At 36.0% G+C, this 21,943-nt stretch overlaps 1 protein-coding gene across 28 annotated transcripts in view; it reads left to right on the top strand.

The window, feature by feature from the left end:
- The window catches only part of AFF4 (ALF transcription elongation factor 4), a 93,036-nt gene extending 71,296 nt beyond the window's left edge, over nt 1-21,740 (top strand). For all 28 annotated transcript variants that reach the window (XM_081502811.1, XM_081502802.1, XM_081502784.1 and 25 more), the window contains 10 exons: nt 1,871-1,959; nt 2,568-2,808; nt 7,718-7,812; nt 8,394-8,457; nt 8,560-8,696; nt 8,938-9,009; nt 10,650-10,743; nt 11,506-11,549; nt 13,141-13,361; nt 15,919-21,740. In XM_081502811.1, coding sequence (XP_081358937.1) covers nt 1,871-1,959; nt 2,568-2,808; nt 7,718-7,812; nt 8,394-8,457; nt 8,560-8,696; nt 8,938-9,009; nt 10,650-10,743; nt 11,506-11,549; nt 13,141-13,361; nt 15,919-16,046 — 1,185 coding nt within the window. In that variant the 3' untranslated portion in view covers nt 16,047-21,740. The remainder of the gene's footprint in view (nt 1-1,870; nt 1,960-2,567; nt 2,809-7,717; nt 7,813-8,393; nt 8,458-8,559; nt 8,697-8,937; nt 9,010-10,649; nt 10,744-11,505; nt 11,550-13,140; nt 13,362-15,918) is intronic.
- The last annotated feature ends 203 nt before the right edge of the window (nt 21,741-21,943 follow it).

The raw sequence follows: 21,943 nt of genomic DNA, 5'->3' as shown, positions 1-21,943 counted from the left end.
GAGCCTGTGATTTTCCCTCTTTTTTCCTTAAAACCACAGTACTGTGTGCTGTTGCTGATATATTTGGACAAATGAGAATAACACTTCTGGTTTTTTTGCATCTTCAAAAGTTGAAGATTTTTTAAAATTTGAATTTCTAGAAAACTGAAGCTTCCTACTTTCAGTACTGTAGCTAAGAGCTTCCATTATTGTAGTAAAGGGATGCTTTATTCAACTGGTAAACTCTTCAGGGCTGCTGGATTCTAGAGCCCACAGTCTCAGATTGCTGGACTTAGTTATGAGATTTTATATTATTCTATATAATTCATAGAAATTATACGACATAAGAGCTTGTATATGATAGATTCTGCTCCTTAAAAAAATAAAATGTTTCTTATGGAATAAAAAAAACGTTTTTTTTATCTTTTAAAAGGTATTACAAATTCTTTGTAAACTTTTTCAGATATTTAAAACATAATATACTGAGTGTATTTTACTCTTGTTTAAAATTTTACAATATGCATAACTTGTAATTAAAAAAAAATCCCCTTCCTCTAAAAGGAGTGTCCCGTATCTCCTTTGGAGAAGGAAATGGCAACCCACTCCAGTATTCTTGCCTGGAGAATCCCATGGACAGAGGAGCCTGGAGGGCTACAGTCCCATGGAGTCGCCAACAGCTGGACACAACTGAGCGACGAAGCATATCTCCTTACCTCCCCCACATCTCATTGGCATATAGTCCTCACAAGTTTTTTTATAGCAATACCTGTAAATGAAATTTTGATTTTATAAAATGTATATCACCAGGAAACTTGGTGATGATTATTTTTTTCCCCTAGAATGCCATACAACTTGCAGGATCTTAGTTCCCTCACCAGGGATTGATCCCAGGCCCCAACAGTGAAAGCACTGAGTCCTAACCACTGGACCACCAGGGTATTTCCCAGTGATCATTTTTGAGATTTGTTGCTTTGGTAAAATTATTCTTGAAGATAAAGCAGATAATACTGAGAAAAAGACCAGCCAAGGATAATGAAAGATGTGGATTCCTTTTTCTCATGTTCTCACATGTCCAACTCTAATCATTTGTGTATGGGAACTAATTCTTTTGTTTGGCAGGATGTTTGCAATATTTGTGCCCTGATATTTAAATCAATAGGAAAACTTAAATTCCCCAAGCATAGTAGCTTGGTGATTATAGATAGGTCCATAGCTTTTGTTTCAGCAAAAAAGTTTTTCAAAAATCATTAGTCTTGGCTAAAAGCAAAAAGATGGACAGTAACAAGTGTTGGTGAAGATGTGGAGAACAACAGTGCCGGTGGGAATGTAAAGTAATGTAGCCACTTTGGGACAGAGTTTAGCAGTTCCTCAAAAAGTAAATAGACGGTATTACCTTATGACTCAGAAATTTCATTCCTACGTACATACCCAAGAACAATGAAAACATGTCCACACAAAAACCTATACTTGAAAAGTAGGAAAAATTCGAATGATGAATGGATAAATAAAAGGTGGTATATCCATACAAGGGAATATATTCATTCATTAAAAAGAAATAAAATATTGACAAATAATCTTACAACATAGATGAATTTTATGGTATGTGAATTATCTTAATTATCTCATCCCCCCTCCTCAAATCATTAGGCTGAAAAGTTGCCATCTAAAAGACTGTTTCAACATTTCAGCTCTTCTTATCTAAAATAGGAGACTTCTCAGACTTAAAAACCTAATTTATTTAACACTGTTTAAATGAGTTCTTTCACTTCACATTTATCTTCTTTCTGAAGTATATCAGAGATAAACTGTTTGAGGGTGACTAACACTGAAAACTGAAATTAGATGAGTAAAAATCAAAACCTAACTGCTTTTTTCCCTATTTTTCATCCAGAATGAAGATGATAACCGAGCCAATGAGAGCAAGAAACCTAAAACAGAGGACAAGAATCTGGCAGGCCACAAGCCATCCAGCAACAAAGAGTATGTCTGCAAAACATGTAACATGTGTGTTGATCTATGTGTGTTATTTGCTGCTGGGTACTTTCTAATGTGCTCTTAGAATATTCCATTTAGTATGTATATGTTATACATTTCTGTACACAGTAATATACCAAATAGTGGGAGCTTTTGCTTTTAGTTAACTGGGATGAAAAGCAAGATTCAGTCACTTTATCTCTCTTTTTAGGAGAATAGAAAGTATTCGTAGGATAAGAATTAAAGTAAAGCGTTACCACTTTCAGGCTAGATGGCAAGCTTATGTATAGCTTGCAGGAGACATATGAGCATTAGTATCTTCATTCACCATTCCTCTTTTTGTTCTTTTATTCAATCACTATTTATTGAATACTTCTGTGTGGCAGACCAAGGTTTAGGCACTGAGTATACAACCATAATGGGGAGGAAACACTGGAGAAGATATCTGCCATAGTGAAATATATAGTTTTATTTTGTTTTATAGAAATCATATGTTCTAATAATCAAATAGGGAAAAACAAATTTGTCTTGAAATCAGGCAAAGTCAAATGGGAAAAGTCCATCACTCTTACATGACTGTGTGGAGAAATGAGGGCATTTGTTTGGTTTGGCAGGTCATCTAAACAGAGTGCTGCTAAAGAAAAAGATTTATTGCCTTCTCCTGCTGGGCCTGTTCCTTCAAAAGATCCAAAAACAGAGCATGGCTCTCGGAAGAGGACTATTAGTCAGTCTTCTTCCTTAAAGTCAAGTAATAACAGCAACAAGGAAAATAGTGGCAGCAGCAAAAACAGTTCCTCCGCATCAAAGCAGAAGAGGACTGAAGGGAAGACTTCCAGTAGCTCTAAGGAGGTCAAGGTAAGGCACTGGGGGACCTGAGCCTTTTGAAAAAAACTCCTTGCCATGTGACTTCTCCAGGGTAACTATGCTTTGAAAATTTTGTAAGCATCTTACTAATCTTACAGACCTGTTCCTATTTATTCTCAAAATGTCATAGTCTGATAATAAACTTGTGCTGTGATCTGAGACCATGAAAGGAATGAAGTCATCTGGACACATGCATATTAGTTAAGGTAGAAATTGGAAAAGTTGGTTTTCCATAATTGGAAAAATTAGTTATGGAAGAACAATTGATTATGATCAAATTTATAAATAACTCCAGTTGTTCTGATTGAGTTCTTATCTATGGTTTTAAATTGTCTTTGGATCATTTAGAGTTAGATTTTACAAGCTAGTTATACTACATAAAGTGCTAAAGCAACCTTTTGGCTTCATGAAGAAGAAAAATATTCTTTAGCTGAGCTAGCACTAGAATTAGCCCTAGGGCATGATCACCAGGTAGGGGAATATTCTTAATGTTTCTGGGTGCATAACTAGATCAGGGAAGTTTTTTCAAGGCTATACTTAGGCTCTAATCCTGAATTTATTTATCAGGTTTTTTCATTGCTTTCTAAAGTGATCTGATCAGGAGCAAACTCCCTGACAAAATTAAGAAAATACCTAGATTTTTAAGCATATAATTTACTGCATTATTATCTGTGACTTAAAATAAGCAACTGTTTAACAGTTGAAAAAATTGACAAAGGCAGTGCCTATTAAATGTGGTGATTAAATCTTTTAAATTTTGAGGTAATTTAAATTGTGAACAATGTCTCAAATTGAGATATACCGAAAGCTTTTTCTCCAGCTGGACCACTTCCATAGCAGTTTAGATAGTGTTAGTGTCCTTGAGGAACCTGTTCTGTGGGCCTCCTTCACTGACCCAGTTCTCTGTCTACCTGTTGGCTGGCTCTTTCTCCATTTCCCATCCTTGAACTATAGGATTTGAGACTTGTATACTTCTTCTTTTAAACCTCTTCTCTCTCTTTCTTTCTTTTTAAAATACACTCATTAAGTGAGCTCTTCTGCTCATTTGGTTTCTGTTATCTCATAGGTAAAATTCAATGTCTATGTCTCTTCTCTTGTCAGCTTCTTGAAAGCAGGGATTTGTATCTCACTTGTTTGCACTTTATCCAGTGTTTAACTTACTGGATAAAATTAGATAATATGAAAAACTAAAATTACGTATAATTTTTATTTTCTGTTTCTCCAGATATTTGCTGATACCAAATTTTTGAAATATGTTGGCATAAATTTTATTCAGTACAGTCTTTTATTTTTAATATCTTTAATATTGCTTCTTATATTGTCTTTTATTTTTAATTTTAGTTTTCTGTACTGTCTTTCTCTTTTCTTTCATCAATTTCATGAGAGGCTTATCACTTTTACTTGTCTTTTTCAAAAAAAACAGCCTTTCTTTGTTTTTATTCACTATAGTTTATTTTTGTTTTCTATATCATTTAACTTATACTCTTTCTAATTTCCGTTCTTATGTCTTTTTGTTTTGCTGTTCTGTTTATTAACTTTTAAAGATGGATACTAAGCTCGTTTTTCAAAATTAATTGTAAGCCCTTTTTCTCTAATATTCAAATATAAGCAGTTAGACTATATATTTTCCTCTAATTACTGCTTTAGCTGCATCTTCAAGACTTGGTATGTAGTATTTTTATAACTCAGTTCAAAATGTTTTTTAATTTCTTATATGATTCCATCTTTGATCCAAGAATTACGTAAGTGTGTTACTCAGTTTCCAAACATACAGAGATTTTCTGGTTGTCTTTTGATGAGTACTTCTCCTTTGTAGAAGGCACTAGAAAGTGATCCTCATGCAGTGCTGTAATCTTTTGAAATTTGTTGAGCTGCTTTGTAAAACAGCATAGTATATGGTATATTTTTGTAATGAAAAGACTGTGTCTTCCACATGAATTAGAGACAGCGACCTGTATAATTCAGTTAGATTAATGATATTTTCACACCTTCTGTATGCTGACTAATATTTTGTTAGTCGTTTTCTACCAGTTTTTTTAATTAATTGAGATAAAGTTGATATATAACATTGTATCAGTTTCAGGTATACAACAGAATGATTTCCTATATGTATATATTACAAAAACTTCCTCAACCACAGTAAGTCTAGATAGCATTTCTTACCACACATAGCAATTTTTCTTTACTTTCAGAAACTTCAGTATTCCTTCAATAAATTTAAACTTAGGCACTTATGATTAAGTTGGTGCAAATGTAATTGAGGTTTTTGCATTGTTGAAATTTGCCACTTGATATTGGAATACATTCTTAAATTATGATTATGTTATACATTATTTTAATGCACACTTCTCACTCTATGTTTTTTTGCTAGTGACTTTTATTACTTGCTGTTCATTTTAAACTTATTTTATGCTATGGAAATGATGTTAGACAAAAAACAAATTCGAGTGATTTTCTTATTTGAGTTCAAAATGGGTGGTAAAGCAGCAGAGACAACTCACAACATCAACAATGCATTTGGCCCTGAAACTGCTAATGAACATACAGTGCAGTGGCGGTTCAAAAAGTTTTATGAAGGACATGAGAGCCTTGAAGATGAGCAAGTGGCCGGCCATCGGAAGTTATCAACAATGGACTGAGAGCCATCATTGAAGCTGATCCTCTTACAACAACACAAAAGATTGCCGAAGAACTCAACATCAACCATTCCACAGTCATTTGGCATTTGAAGCAAATTATGGAGGAGAAAAAGCTCGATAAGTGGGTGGCTCGTGAGCTGACTGAAAATCAAAAATATCATCGTTTTGAAGTGTCATCTCTTTTTCTGTGCAACAACAACGAACCATTTCTCAATCAGGTGCTATGAAAAGTGGATCTTATACAACAACCAGCAGCAGCAGTGATTGGACCGATAAGAAGCTCCAAAGCACTTCTCAAAGCCAAACTTGCACCCAAAAAAAGTCATGGTCATTGTTTAGTGGTCTGCTGCCAGTCTGATCCACCATAGCTTCCTAAATCCCGGCAAAACTATTAACATCTGAGAAATATGCTCAGCAAATTGATGAGACGCACCAAAAACCGCAGTGCCTGCAGCTAGCATTAGTTAACAGAAAGGGCCTAATTCTTCTCCATGACAGTTCCCAACTGCATGTTGAACAACCAACGCTTCAAAAGTTGAACAAATTGGGCTACGAAGTTTTGCCTCATCCGCCATATTCACCTTACCTCTCACCAACCGACTACCACTTCTTCAAGCATCTCAACAACTTTTTGCAGGGAAAATGCTTCCATAGCCAGTAGGACGAAGAAAATGCTTTCCAAGAGTTCGTGGAATCCCGAAGCATGGATTTTTTTTCACTACAGGAATAGACAAATTTATTTCTCATTGGCAAGAACATGTTGACTGTAATGGTTCCTATTTTGATTAATAAAGATATGTTTGAGCCTAGTTGTGATGATTTAAAATTCATGATCTGGAACCACAATTACTTTTGTGCCAACCTTAATAGATCTGTTTATAAAACACAGGGGGAAAGCTGTCCAAGTAATGTTAGATTGCAGTAGTATTCAGGAAGCCATTTGATAAATGTGCAGATTTTACCATAGAGAGTTCAGTATTTTCAAATTTCAGGGCTTTTATTTTCCTTCTTGAAGAAAGCTGTAATAGGTGGAACTTGAAAGGACTCTTTTACAAGAAAAGAAAAAAAAATGGTTACATGGTTTCTGTTAAACATAAGTAATAAAAAATATATATATTTTTGGGTTTTCTAATGTTGAGACATTTATGAATTTGTAGGATAAATTCTACTTATTCATGATTTTTTTTAATGGAAAAAAATGTGTATTCAATTTATTGAAGATAGGACTAGAGGGGAAGCTGTTGGGAGGACAGGGTCATAGCTCTTGCATTAAAGGTCTCTGTTGTTAGGAGACAGAATGGACATGTTGATAGGAGGCAGAATAAAATTTAAGGAAGTGTCTAGGCTTTTGAAATCTGACAGATCTGGACTTAAAACCCAAATTCCAGGAATACTACTTTAAAGCTGTTTGGACTTGGGCAAGTTGCTCAGCTTCCTTAAGACTACTTTTTATTCTATCCTAATAGCAGTACATATTTCATAGGGTTGTTAAAGGATTAATGATTATGCTAAGTACTTGGTTAACTTAGTGCCTAGTAAATAGTAAGCACATAGTAAATGTTAGATGTTGTAATTGTTTTCATTGACCAGTTATTACCAGTAAATTTTGTCTGAAGTAATACTGCTATATTGATGTTAGACTTGTGTATTCCTTAAGTTTTTACAAGTGTCAGTGTCATTGCCTCCCACATAGTAGACCCCTAATAGAAGGCTCTTGAGAGTCCCTTGGGCTGCAAGGAGATCCAACCAGTCCATCCTAAAGGAGATCGGTCCTGGGTGTTCATTGGAAGCACTGATGTTGAAGCTGAAACTCCAATACTTTGGCCACCTGATGTGAAGAGCTGACTCATTTGAAAAGACTCTGATGCTGGGAAAGATTGAGGGCAGGAGGAGAAGGGGATGACAGAGGATGAGATGGTTGGATGGCATCACCGACTCAATGGACATGAGTTTGGGTAAACTCCGGCAGTTAGTGATGGACAGGGAGGCCTGGTGTGCTGCAGTTCATGGGGTTGCAAAGAGTCGGACACGAATGAGTGACTGAACTGAACTGAATATGATAAAGAATATTCTTGGTTATTTAAAATGCGCTCATTCCATAAAAAGGACATTTACATTATGAAATTTAAAATTTTTATAACAAAGGGGTTAACTACCACAGACAATGGAATTTTGTTTGCTTTTTAACCATGGGCTAAGAAATACTTTTAGTTTAATTTTAATTTCATAATTTTCAACGTAGTTTTTATTTTTCTGGTCAGGAAAAGGCTCCAAATAGTTCTTCTAACTGTCCTCCATCTACACCAACTCCTGATGCTTCTAAGCCTCGGAGAACAAAGCTTGCCTTTGACGACAGGTAAGATAAGTAAGATTTTTTATGCATTTAAGAAATCATTCCAGTCAGCATATAAGAAACTCATTTTAATGTCTGTCAGTGACCAGAAAAATTGGTTGTATTGTGATATTGTTGTATTGCGATACTGTGACAGAATATTCAGATTTTTAATTTTAAAGGCACCCTCAAGTCCAAGTGTTGCTCCTTTTAACTTAATTTACCTTCATGATTCTCATGGGAAATGTGAATAATGTACCTTCCAGTAGTCCACCTTTGCTGACTTTACTGTTTAAAGGCTTTCTTAAGTAAAAACAGTGTAGGTTTAAAATAAAGACTGTCTCAAATAAGTAAATAACGTAGGGTTTTTTTCCCTCCCTTTTGATAAAGGTTATTTTTCCTACCTACATTCAGTTTTCTCTCAATCTTTCGAATGATTTATGCTCTTAACCTAATATAAACATTTGTCAGGGAAAAAAATGAATCAAATGTTTAGTAATAGCTCATTTTCTTTACTTGAGGACATAAAAACTGAGGGCTATAAAACTAATATTACCTTATGAAAATATTTCCCATTTTACTTAAAATAAAAATTTACATTGCAGAAATTATTCAGCAGACCATTATTTACAAGAAGCAAAAAAGCTAAAGCACAATGCAGATGCATTGGTATGTAAATATTTATATATTTAATCAAATTAACTTAAATCTTCATTTCTTCTTGTAGTACATCAGTGTGGCTCTCATTTACCTTTATTCTCCTTTCTTCAGTCTGATAGGTTTGAGAAAGCTGTATACTATCTTGATGCTGTGGTATCTTTCATTGAATGTGGGAATGCATTAGAGAAAAATGCTCAGGAATCCAAATCCCCATTCCTTATGTATTCAGAAACGGTGGAGCTCATCAAGTAAGTGGGGAAACTTGCCGCATCGTTGGCCATAATATTTCTCTGTTCCTTCTTGGAAAGGACTAATTTATAAAATAATAGCTAAAGAGGATCTTTAATGCTTTACTGTCCTTGGATAAGGAGAAGTAGACACTTTAGTGGGTATTTTTGTCTTTGATTCTAATGTTTAGAGGCCTGAGGAGGTCATAAAACAGATGAAGTATTATATTTTGTGCCCTTTGTTTCTTCTCTTATCTCACAGATACACTATGAAGCTAAAGAATTACTTGGCACCAGATGCTACAGCTGCAGATAAAAGACTTACAGTGCTTTGGTCAGTGTTGTATGTTAGCCTCTGCTAGATGACAAAGCAGTTTCGTAAGGAACTGTGCTGTCTGTGTTATTCTGAAAGTTATCCTTGAATCGGCCTTCCATAACCCAGTCATAAATCTATTCTTGATGGGTCAAGAAGAAAACAACAGAATTCCTACTGAAAATTTTTAGTTGTTGTGAGCCTCTCCTCCATTGCCCTCTTGACAAAAGCCTTGATAGAGAGACTGATATTAGAACTTTCTACCAAGTGATCACTTTTTTAGGCTTTTTTTTTGGATTTGACTATAGTTTACTTTTTTTTTTTTTTTAACTCTGAGGCTTCTGTTGTGTATTTCAGTAAAGATGGACACTATAAAAAATCCAGGCTCTTCTTTTGGTATCCTCTCCCTCCATTTACATATACATATACCTTACCTTTGGGGCTTCCCTGGCAGCTCAGCAGTAAAGAATCCACCTGCAATGCAGGAGTTGCAGAAGATGTAGGTTTGATCCCCAGGTTGGGAAGATCCCCTAAAGGAAGGCATGGCAACCCGTTACAATATTTTTGCCTGGAGAATCTCATGAACAGAGGAATCTTGCAGGCTACAGTCTATAGGGTTGCAAAGAATTAGACACAACTGAAGCAACTTCGCACGCACGCATACCTTACCTCAGGTAGCAAACATCTAGCTTGCTCAGAATGAAGAAATGGCTTGTTTGCTTATCCCCTGAGAGAGAGTTTATTTATCATGGTTATTTACTTTACCTGGCACTGGGTTTAACAACTGGGAGAGCAGCTATAGAAAAAAACTGGCACAGTCCTATTTTTCATGGAGTCTAGGGTCTAGTGTGAAGAGACAGAAATTAATCAAATAACCACACAAGTACATGAATTAAGTACTTTGAAGGAAAAGTTTATATAACTGTAAAGGTAAACTGTAGGGATACTTAGTCCTTAGGTAGAGGAAACATTTACAAGGGCTGGATAGTGAAAAGAATCTGGAAACCTCGTGTCGGGAAACTAAAAGACGCAGGAGAAGTAAGTGAAAGTGACTGGAGAGGTAGGCAGTGATGACCATGTAGGGCCTTTGTAAGCCATGTTGGTTTTACATATGTTACTTCAGAGTTGTAATATTTACAGTTGAGTTCCTAGTTTTGTTGTTTTAGATTGTTTTTAGTTTGATGAAGAGATTATGCTCTGAAGTTTTGTTTTGGGGGGGGCGGGGTTGAGGGGAGGGGTGGCTGTGCCGTACGGCTTATAGGATCTTAGTTTCCTGACCAGGGATTGAACCCGGACCACAGCAGAGAAAGATGAAGCACTGAATCCTAACCACTGGACTGCCAGGAAATTCCCCCACAATGATTTTTTAGTCCCTGTGTTATAAATGACACTTTGGTGTCCTGGGGGTGAGGTTTTGATTTTTGAATGTCAACAAATAAGAGGCTAGTCCTAGGTCTCTTCCCCTTCCTTTCCCTCCCTAGGTTTTATACCGTAATAAGATCACATCTTTTGGTTTTGCCTAAGAGTTAGTGTTATTGACCTTATGCCATGGTCTGCTCACATGAATCACTTGTGTACTCTGGCGCAATGTGAAGCTTGTCTATGCGATGTGGCCAGAGTCTGTTGTCCTGGTAAATAAGCTGTCCTTTTCCATTGGCTAGCCTGCGATGCCAGTCTTTGCTGTACCTGAGGCTCTTCAAACTGAAAAAAGAAACTGCTTTGAAGTATTCAAAGACGCTGACAGAGCATCTGAAGGTAAGTGCACAGTAGGAGTATCTGTTTCCCAGGAGACAAAATTTGTAAAGTCTCCTATTCCCACCTCAAAAGCGCCCTCATGTTTTTCCTGCCAGAAGAGAGGAAGAGCTACTATTTGGGAACTTACAAATAGTTTGAGGTTTAAACTGCACACATATCTGATTGTGGAACCTATGTAGCCATATACAGTAGCTCTTAGTAATATTTCAATGTATATAATCTATTTTTATCACAAAACGTAATGTTTTTTCATGATAGCCCTATATAAGTCTTCCTAAAATTCTGCCCTGATAATGACTTGGAATGCTTTAATAGCTTAGCATTGCCTGCAGGGTCAAGTGAAAGATTCTTACTGTAACCTACAAGGCCCTCAAGATCGATCTCTCTCCCACTCTCCCTCTTTATTTTCTGAAGTTTACTCCAGGTAAATTGTCTGGGTCATATACACTCTCTTGTCTGCAGCCTTTGTACATAGGATGACTTGCCTTGCTCTATGCCTTCTCCCCTCTTCTTTATCCATCTGCATGATATTCATTCTTCGTCTCTCCCTTTTCAGTCTTCCAGAACACTCCAGCTCTTATCTAAATAACTTCCTTCTGTTGCACATTTTACACACACACACACACATTTTGGTTTCTTAAGATCAGTACTGGCCCAATGCTTTTGAATATGTTTATTACATCATAAATAAATATTACTTCGTAAATTATTTTTTGTTTGTTTTTTTTTTAATTATTAAGTACATTCCTCTTTTCTCCACAGAATTCTTACAATAACTCTCAAGCACCATCACCAGGCTTGGGAAGGTAGGTACATTTTATTCTATAAAATTTTATGTGACAAGTTTATTTTTATGTGAAAGTGGAATGGGTTTGGCCACTTTTCAAAAAAGGTATTTTTTGTGAAAGTGAAAGTCGTTCAGTCATGTCCAACTCTTTGTGACCCCATGGACTGCAGCTTGCCAGGCTCCTCTGTCCACGGAATTCTCCAGGCCAGAATACTGAAGTGGGTAGCCATTCCCTTCTCCAGGGGATCTTCCCAACCCAGGGATCAAACCCAGGTCTCCAACATTACAGGCAGATTCTTTACCGTTATCTTTTTTTTTTTTTTTTTTACCACAGACACAAAAGAATTTTATTAAAGATAAGAAAATGGTTTGGAGAGGGTCTTCCTTGGTGGTCCAGTGGTTCAGACTCTGCATTTTCACCATAGGGGCACAGGTTTGATCCCTTGGTCAGGGCACTAAGATCCTTCAAGCAGGGAGCTCAAACCTGGTGCTTGGTGACAACCTAGACAGATGGGATAGAGTGGGAGGTAGGAGGGAGGTTCAAGAGGGAGGGGACAGATGTATGCCTATGACTAATTGTCTTAAACATGCTCTTAGAAAGAGAAGAAACATCTCATCTGTAGAAGTCTGAGTTTTGTTTTTTTTTACAAGTCCTCAACCTTTCTCAGCTTGAGTTCTGTGGCTAGTTGGAGTTTTATCACCTTGCATTTATCTTTTTTCATGTCTGGACACTGCCAAAATTTAATAACAGTGGCATGATTATGGTTTGTCCTCCAGTCCCACATCACTTCCATCCCACTCACCCACAGAAAGGATGAAAAATACCATGAAATCTTTTTTTTGTAAGCTTATGTGTTAAATTATTTTAATTGACAGTCTGTTTTTGCCTTTATGTATATTCTTAACCATATTTATACTGCTAAAAGTGCAGATAAAAATATTCTTAACAAATAGTTTTTCTAATTATTTGATTTTCCTTTATTAATAGTCTTGGACCTTTCAGAAATTTTAGTACTGCTGAAATGAAGCTACCAGATTTTAACATGTGCTTTCTAAGAATTGCTTAATTAACAGGAAGCTTGAGAAGACAGCAGTTAATTGAGAAAGCTGTTCCTCTTTGTCAGCTCTGCATAAGTTGGTCAAACTAGGAAAGTACCAGAAATTAAGGAGTTCAGAATGTTTCCATCTACTACTACAATTTTTTTGTGTTGGTAATCGCATTCAACTTTCTATAAAACAATTGGAAAGTACCTAATTATATGCCCAGATAGGTGGAAAGTATATTGAGCTGAGAGTGAGATGATCTAGCTTCTAAGTCTTGGAACAGCTCTTACCAAAGTATGTGACTTCCTCACTTCTTTCCCATCTTTTGTACTGTTGCCATTGGTTAAACCAAAGAGTCTTGATAAAATGATGACTCACAATAAACACTTTAGTGAACCAAGTATTTATTTAAAAGAACTTGTACCTCTTTGGAAGTACAGTTCCCTTTTAGTTTAAAAGAACCTTTAAATTTTAAAAGCCTTCATGTAGGAAGAGCCAGTCGTAGATTAATTTCCTCACATTCATCATGTTCTATATGAATAAACTTCCTGTTTCTCTGTGTGTAGCAAAGCTGTTGGGATGCCTTCCCCTGTTTCTCCAAAGCTGTCACCAGGCAATTCAGGAAATTATTCTTCTGGAGCCAGTAGTGCTTCAGCAAGTGGTTCTTCAGTGACCATTCCACAGAGGATCCACCACATGGCAGCCAGCTATGTTCAGGTTACATCCAACTTCCTCTATGCCACTGAAATTTGGGACCAAGCCGAACAGCTTTCCAAAGAGCAAAAAGGTAGGGAGGTCTCTGGAGAGACTCTGAAGGATGGAATTGTTAAAAAGAGCTTTTATGGAATAGTTAAATTAAGTGTCTGTTGTACATTTAGTTTATTATCTAGTCTAGAGTTAATGACAGTCAGTTGGCTGATCTCCATTGCTTATCAATCATGTAAATGTACTGAATTTTGTCAAAAAATACCTTGCACTATAGTGGTGACACAAACTAAACAAAAAATAGTTTTGGTGTAAGACAAATATGCCTTTGTTCAGCCACATTTAATTGCAGCTTATACTATAAAAGTAATAAAATGTATATTCTCTCCTGGGATGGTTAAGGTAAATTTGGCTATGGGCATAGGATTATATCCAGACATCTTAAACATATGAGATATTTAATATATAAGAAAACATGTTCATACTGGATTTTTAAAGATATGTTGGGAGAAACTTAGGTGATAAAAGAGACTATAAAATGAATAGTCTTCTGTCTAGCATTCTTTAATATTAGGTCACTGAGGGCCTTGCACCTTGTTATCTCCCAAACTAAGAACACTAAGAATTAGGAAGTATTAAAGATCTTTGAAAAAATACAGAATAAACACTTTAGTAGATATTTTTTAGCAAATATGTGTATGTAGCATCTATTCAGGCAGCTCCTTAGTAGAGAACTTAAAGTAGCCAATCAAGCAAGTATACTTTTGTCACAGAGTATATTTAAATATAATGCTTACAGCATCAGACACAAATGAAAAATTCTGATCCCTAAAGAGGGGTAATGGTGGGAGGAAGGTTGTGTTTTTAAAAACCTGATTTGTTTCTAAAATTTTAAATATTGTCAGTACAACTCAGGAAAGGTTGCAAAGCTGAAATTCTTCAGTCATCTCTATATTACATTCTTCTCCCTGATGCCAGTTTTCTAGCATCATTTTTCCTTTCCTTTCCCTTCATCTCTCCATTCCTCCCTTTCCTTCTTCCTTCCCCCACTATTGCTTACATTCTTACTTGCCTGCCTGCCTACCTACATATTTTATGCTAATTTTCAAACACTGACTAAAGAAAAGAGAATGGTATAATGAACCTATGTACCTTTTACTCAACTCCAGTTTCAGCAATGTAGCATTTTGCTAATCTTGTTTTCTTTTCCCCCCACCATCCCTCGTCATCGCCCCCCATCATATTTTTCTTTACCCTGGTATATTTTAAAGCTAACTCCTTTATGTCTTCTAAGACATAAGCTCCCCTTAGATTTCCTATTGTTTGAAATATGCCTTTTTTCTTTAAACAATTGGGTTTGTTTCAAACAGGATCCAAACATTCAGTGATCAATTTCTTAAGTATCTTCCATTCTTCTATTTCTTTGGCGGGGAGGGGCATGCCATTGACATCAAGGAGAAACTGTACCATAGAATGCATCAAATTCTGGATTCTGCTGATTACTTCCTCATGGTATTGTTTAGCTTGCTCTTCTGTCCCCCTCATTCATACTGATAGTTGTATCTTGAGACTTGATTAGAGTCAAGTTCATTATTTTAGGTAAGAATTTTTCATAGGTGGTACTCTATATTTCCTATTAAATCATATTATGAGTTATATAATGGTTATTCCCTTCTTACTGTTAGTAGTATTTGACCATTCAGTTGGTGTTGGCCTGATTCAGTTTGATGTAAACTTTAAAATTTTAAACTATTTAACTTAGGCTTTTAGCATCCATTGATGATTATCACCTATATGTGTTATTCCATTAGGAAATAGAAAATTCATCAGGAGTTTATTAGCTGGAGTTCTGTAAAGGAAATCCTTTTCTCCTCAACTGTTTGATTACTTCTTATCTTATTTACATATACTAAGGTCTTGATTATCATTGTGCGTATAAAAACTGTCCTTACTGAGTCCTACATCCCTCTGTTTTCTCCCAGAATGGTGTTGGGATCAAATGTTAGGATACTGTCAATCTTTCCTCTTCTCTATACCTTGCCTTACATACACATCAGTCTGATTTTGTTCGCATAGAAAGAATCATGTCATTTCTATCTCTTATATTTTTAAACTACTGTTTAAAACATGAGATTCAGTTCATCAGAGTTGCATGGCATGATTACAGCAGAAAGCTTAGACACAGGCTATTGTTAAGTATCTAATTCACAGGGGTTCTTATGGGGGAAACATGTGGATAACAACATCCTGCTTTTTCATACCACTTGCTTCTTATACAAAAACTGTTCACAGAGAATGTTTTGAGTAATAGTATAGTGTCAATACCTTGTATAATTAGGTCTCCATTTTAATCATGTTTGCTTTGTAGTAGCAATTTCCATTGGTGACATTTTGTTTATATGTGTAACTCTTAATTCCTGAACGTATAGTCTTTTTAAAATGTTTCATGACTTAGAGAAAAAATATAACTTGATTGACTATGGGATGATTTGTTCTAAAGCATGAACAGTTATCATTTTAGTGCAGGAGGAAATGTTTCTTACTTTATATGAATAGTTTTTTTACAGTCTAGACTAAAAACTTTAAAGCACTGATTGAAAAGTGTGTGCATCATTTAATGAGTGTTTTTGGTTTTCTAGAATTCTTTGCTGAACTGGATAAAGTAATGGGCCCTCTCATCTTTAATGCAAGCATCATGACAGACCTAGTTCGTTACACCCGGCAGGGACTGCACTGGCTTCGCCAGGATGCCAAGTTGATATCCTGAACTGAACACAATCTCGTTGCCTCTGATTTTCTCCACAACACTGTGTCATGTCATGAGGAAAACTGCCATAACACGCCACCTAGTTGACACTAAGAATGAGGAATGGTTTTCTCTTCCCTGGTTCCTGCGTTGTTTTCTATAACCCAAAGTCATCGTGTCATTTGACCCTTCAATGTTCCCAATATGAAACATTATTTAAATGCTTTTAAATCTGCAGCATGTTGATAGTTGGTTTCAATGATCTATAATAAGATTGAAATTTCAGTTGCAATTCATTACTAATTTGTTGAAATTCTATTTATTTTAATCTTTTTAAGTTCCCAGATTGGGGCTAGTTTAAAACTTAGTTATTTCTGCCTATAAATTTACTCTGTTGAATATTTTATGTAAATTTAATGTAGACTTTATTTATATACTTTGGGAGCTTTGTTACCTAAAAGTAATGTCTTTTTGTGGTAGCTCTTCTAAGAGTAAGAGTTGGTTTATCTAGAATATGGACATGTTCTTTCTACACCTACTACCTGATATTACTTCAGATCTTAAGTACAATTTTATTATTACAGAATTTATACTTAGTACAATATTAAGGATATTCTTCTACACATTGAAAATCACTTAAATATGAGAAGATGGCAGTCCACGTGAATGTAAAGTGAAATGTTTCTGATTTGGTATGCATTATTTCAAGAACTGTGAACATGTGTTAATAACACTATAGCAATCACAAGGTGACTGTAACTTGCATTTAATGCATTACAAAAGAGGGCAGGCAAACTTTCTAGGAGAAGCATATCATGTGAAGGATTTCATAAAAGGACAATCTTGAACCTTATGGGTTTTATTAAACCATATGTTTTGTTGTTGTTGTTGTTACTAATAATTTGACACTTAACTGAAACAGAATAAGTTACTGTTGAACAAGGGATGATCCAACTCCTGAGTGTTGCCGCCTGTATCTCTTTCATTGATGATGTTTGTAGGGTAAAATCTCTCTTCAGAATTTTAATTAAAAAAATTTTTTCCCACACTAGATTGTGATGCTCCGGTAGGAGCATGCGGTGACTGATGCAGAATGGCCTGGAGCTTTGGTGTGTGTGCTTTTTGCTATACAACTTAGGGTTCTAATGCCTGATATAGAGATGATGAATTTCACCTTTTAAACCTATCTTATGTTTACTACCTTTGTATTTTGAAAGCCTTCATCAATGATATATGTTTCTGATGGGATCAGAAAATTCGCACTAGAAAAGTACCTAACTTGGTTCAGTGTGAGCTCTCTTGGGAAGGGGAGGGAAGCAGGAGTAGAGCTTAATAAGCCAGCTCTGATAAGAGTTGTATATCAAAGTACCTTTCCCTTATAAGGTGCAGATAGGAGTTAAAGGTGAGAAATATACCTTCTGTCTTTTGTTTTAGTGCCCCTATCATGTCTGGTGTGCCTTAAATCTTACCTTTAAATGAAGACTCTATGGATTGTTTACAGATGAAGTTTTACACTAGGAGCAGATCACCCGTATGGTTGGTCTTCTGTAGTAATAATGTTAAATTCTCCTTCCTTTTCAGTCGTCCTTTAGGGTCACATAAAGATTAATTCTTTCTGAAAAGCTAATGCTTTGGTACATGACTTAGTCTAACCTATTGGGTAATGCTGCTTCAAAAAATAGTTTGTCCTCCCAATTCCAAAAATGAATCCATCCAGTCAGAAAAAAAGGATTGCCCTGTTATTTATAGATGATTGCTAAAGTTTGAAATGAGAAAGACGGGATAGAAAATCTCTAAGCCCAGTGGTGTAGTGGCCCCTCTGTGTCCGAATCTACACTTATGAAGCTAGTTAACTTTTCTTGTCCTATGGCCTCATCTCGAGCTTCTTAATGGTTTTGTACCTCGTTGTTTTTTTGCATATCACTGAAGATTCAGATCCTCAATTTATGTTGAATTTAACAATTTTCCCTTGGAGAAAATTACCTCTAATATCTTGCTAATTTTATCTTAGTGTGTTTTAGGAACAGTTTTCCTTAAGAAGACAGCTTCTCTATGATCCATGGTGGTTATTCAGTAAGAAACTTGCCACAGTTACTCAAAGTAAATGTTTGTCCTTTTCTTCTCTGATTTCTCTGACTCTGATTCATTAATTTTCTGTGATATCTTGGAAATGGAAAAAGTATCCTTTGAGCTTTTAGACTTTAAGCAACAGCAGCCAGTGGGGCACTTCTGAGTTCCAGTGTGTTCTAGTCTCTTGTGAGTCCTGAGAGATAGCAGGAACATTTATTTCCCAGGTCACACTGATAATTTGTTAAAGCAGAATTTCCTGCATGTTTTATGGTGCTGTGCTAAAATATTCTGTCTCTAAAACTGTGTTAATTCTTGGGAAATTAGTTTTTCAAGCTTTTAATTGTGGAAGGTTTTTCCCACTAGGTGGTAATGGGCAATGGATCAAACTCCTTTTCTAAACAATTGAATTTTCAGTGTAAAAGTCTGTGGAACCACCACTCCCTCTCCTCTGTCCATCTCCTCAGAAGTTCTGTCTGTCTACATCTGTTCCAGCACATACTTTGGACTCCTTTACAGGCGACCATTCCTCCTTCCTCAATAGGTGTCTTCAGTGTTCTCTAAATACTTACAACTGATTTTGACAAGTGGCTAAAACTTCCTTAGCCTAAGACTTGTGTTTAATATAGTTAATTATAAAAATAGCAACTATTTTAAAAATTGTTCTGTTGACTGCTCTTAAGACCACACTTGTATGCCAGGAGACAGCAGCCACACCACTGGCAACCAGCGAACAGATTACAGTGGCGGAAGTTGTCACGTGGTATAATATTGCCCAGCCTAGGCTGGGCTGTAGGGAACACTCCCCTCCAGGTGATTCAAGTTTCCACAGTCCAGTCTAGGCCCAGCCTGACTAGGGAGCATTCAGCCCATTTCTTGACTCAGTGCCACCTTTTTCTGGGCAAGTAGTTAACTGATTTTATAAGCAATGAATACTTCAGATAAATTCACAGCTGTAGTGGCTGAAGAGTAGAGAAGGTTGACCATCACTAGTTTAATTCTCCAATGTAAAAGCTGTCTAGAGTAATGTGTGCACATGCCCACACATGCCTGTGCTCTGGGGGGCTCTCGCACTGATGGATGCACAGGTGTCTGGGTTGCACTTTGAACGACACACTTGTGGCTTTATTAGGTTTGCTGTTGTTTGTTGTTTTTTAATCGTTGTTTGTTTCTTTTCATTAAAGAAAGGTCTAATCAGCTAGATCAGACAGCATCATTTTTGTATTTAATGACAATGACTTTGAGAAATTACCTTATTGAATAAGCTTGTGTTGTGAAGCAAGAGCCTGCAAAACACACCTGTTGTAAATGAACATTCTGGCTCTGGAGGCCAGCAGCACTCTGTGGAGTTTCAGAACAGTCTGTAGTTGCTCCAGTCAGTGATGCCTAGTTGTGTAGAGGAGAGGTACACTGTGCACTCTTCTAAGTGTGAGGGTATGCAACTTTGGATTTTAAAATTATATACACATACACACTTTATATATATGTATGTATGTATGAAAACATGAAATTAGTTTGTCAGAAATGTGTGTGCTTAGTATTTTAGCTTAGTGCAACTATTTCCACATTATTTATTGATCTAAGACACTTTCTTGTTGACACCTTGAATATTAATGTTCAAGGGTGCAATGTGTATTCCTTTTAGATTGTTAAAGCTTAATTACTATGATTTGTAGTAAATTAACTTTTAAAATATATTTGAGCCCTTCCATAGTATTATAGGGCTCACACAGGGTGGGAAGGATTTTAATTTTCCAGTTGCTAATTGAACAAAAGGGCCTCACTATGTATTTTGAATTATAGAAGTTTGCCTCTGGGTCCCAGGAATATCTACTGGGAAGGATGTTTTAGGCAGATTGTGAAGATCGTTTTTTAATCCTAAGTAAATTGCAAAGCAAAACATTTCAAATCCATCTAGATTCCTATAACTCATATTCCGTAATTATGTGGAACAGATTTCATTTCAATTTCATGTATCTATGTGTTGGAGAGGCAGAATTTTTTCCAATAATAAATAATATTGCACATCTAAGGTTGCTATTCAGTAATAGAAGAGATAAGTATTGAATGACTTAGAATATATAGTGACAAGAGGCCAAATTGTTCATGTTTGTGAGCATTTCTTTCACATGTTCACTAATAGATAAATTCATTTTAGACCCCTAGACCCTATAACTAAGCCGACAAGTGATAGAAAGTAAGTTATTAATAGTTGGTAATGCAAATGCAGATTCTGTTCACTCGAACCATATGATTAATTAAAAAGAACTTACAGTCTCCTGAAAAGTGAATGGAAAGAATATCTTCTTTTTTTCTTTTTGATGGCATTTGGTCACAGAATAAGGCATTAGAGTTAAGTCTAAACCAATCTTTAAGCAACCTGAAATAGCAACCCAAGTAATCGTCATATAATGAAGTTGACTTTGGGGAATGTCAGCTTTGACCTCTCCTTGCCACCGTTCCTCAGCTAAGCATAAATTGCCATTCTTAAACAGAAACAGCCAAAAGGTGCTCTAATTTAGAGCATGGGGGAAAGCTCCCACCCAGAAATTCTAGTAGTACTCTGTTTTGACCTCTTACTGCTCCCACATGGAGTTTCTTTTCAGCTCTTTACCACTGGAATTTTCTACCTGCTATGTTCCTCTCTGGAAAACATCTATTTGGAAATGCTGCCTTTCAGATCAATGCCATAATTATCCATACTGTTGAGTTTGTTGTTGCTGTTCAAGAAGTGTCCCCATTCTACAACTTCATGCACACACCTGGCAAATCATTGACATGAGCATTCAACAGTACTGGGGTCGAGGTAGGGTGGGGATGGGCAGGGCTCACCAACAGAGCTGGCCCAGGTGGCAGTGCCTGAAAAGGCGTCACCTTTGAGGACCAGATGTGGGGTTGGTAAGCACAGTTATGAAAATTTCTATCTAGCCTCCGTTTTGAATGGTTTTAAGAAATTTTGTATGTGGAGGACATAAATGCTTATATATTTATTGAAAATCCTTTTTTTTTTAATTAAAATTATTTGATGAATAATGGTTTGATATTTGGGGAGGGTTTTGGAGGGGAGGTAATGCCACTGATAAATTAAAAGCCTCGTTGATTCTGCAGAAAGGTACTGTTAGTGTCTGATAGGATGCCTTTGTTTTATACATGATCCAAATCTTTGTTTTACTTTCTTTTATCCAAAATATTTAGGCATCTGACATTTTCAACCAAAATTTCAATTATATACTGTGATTTTTCTTTGTTGCAATACATTAAAATTTCAGAGGTACTTTGGGGCTCAAAAGCTAGGATTTCTAAGTCAGTATGTGCATTTCACATAATAAAGCTGTTAATGGTGAGCAAAGTATTATATACTAACTAGATTTTTCCACATCTGTATAGTATATTATATGTATTTTGTGGTATTGAGATTATAGAAAGTTTAGAGTGTCAAACATGCGTTTAATGTGTATTTTTAAACAAATTTATGGCAATTAAAATATTTGGAGACAAGGGTATCACATTTCAATTTGTAAAGATCTTTTTAACTCTACTGTGTCATTAAGATGCTTTGTATAATGCCAAACCATAGCTGGAGAAACTAAGTTTAATAAATATCAAATAGATTTTCTGTATTAAAGTTTATAAACACTGTGCTCTCTATACTTTTTCAACTCTTACTTTGCCCTTTTTGTGTACTTTCTGTTTTGTATATTAGGGTCCAGTGCTACTCTTCTTTAAAAGTCTGGTCCCACCAGTCCAGGTCTTGATTTCTGATTACCAAAATTCTGAACTGGCTGGCCATGGGTCCCTCTGCATAGATCATAATTCTCCCTGCTCCAGCAGAAATCTCATACACATCCTTT

The sequence above is a fragment of the Giraffa tippelskirchi genome, chromosome 6 (genome assembly GCF_054371585.1).
Source record: "Giraffa tippelskirchi isolate mGirTip1 chromosome 6, T2T-mGirTip1v1.2.pri, whole genome shotgun sequence".
Taxonomy (NCBI): domain Eukaryota; kingdom Metazoa; phylum Chordata; class Mammalia; order Artiodactyla; family Giraffidae; genus Giraffa; species Giraffa tippelskirchi.
This window is presented reverse-complemented; position numbering and strand designations above follow the sequence as displayed.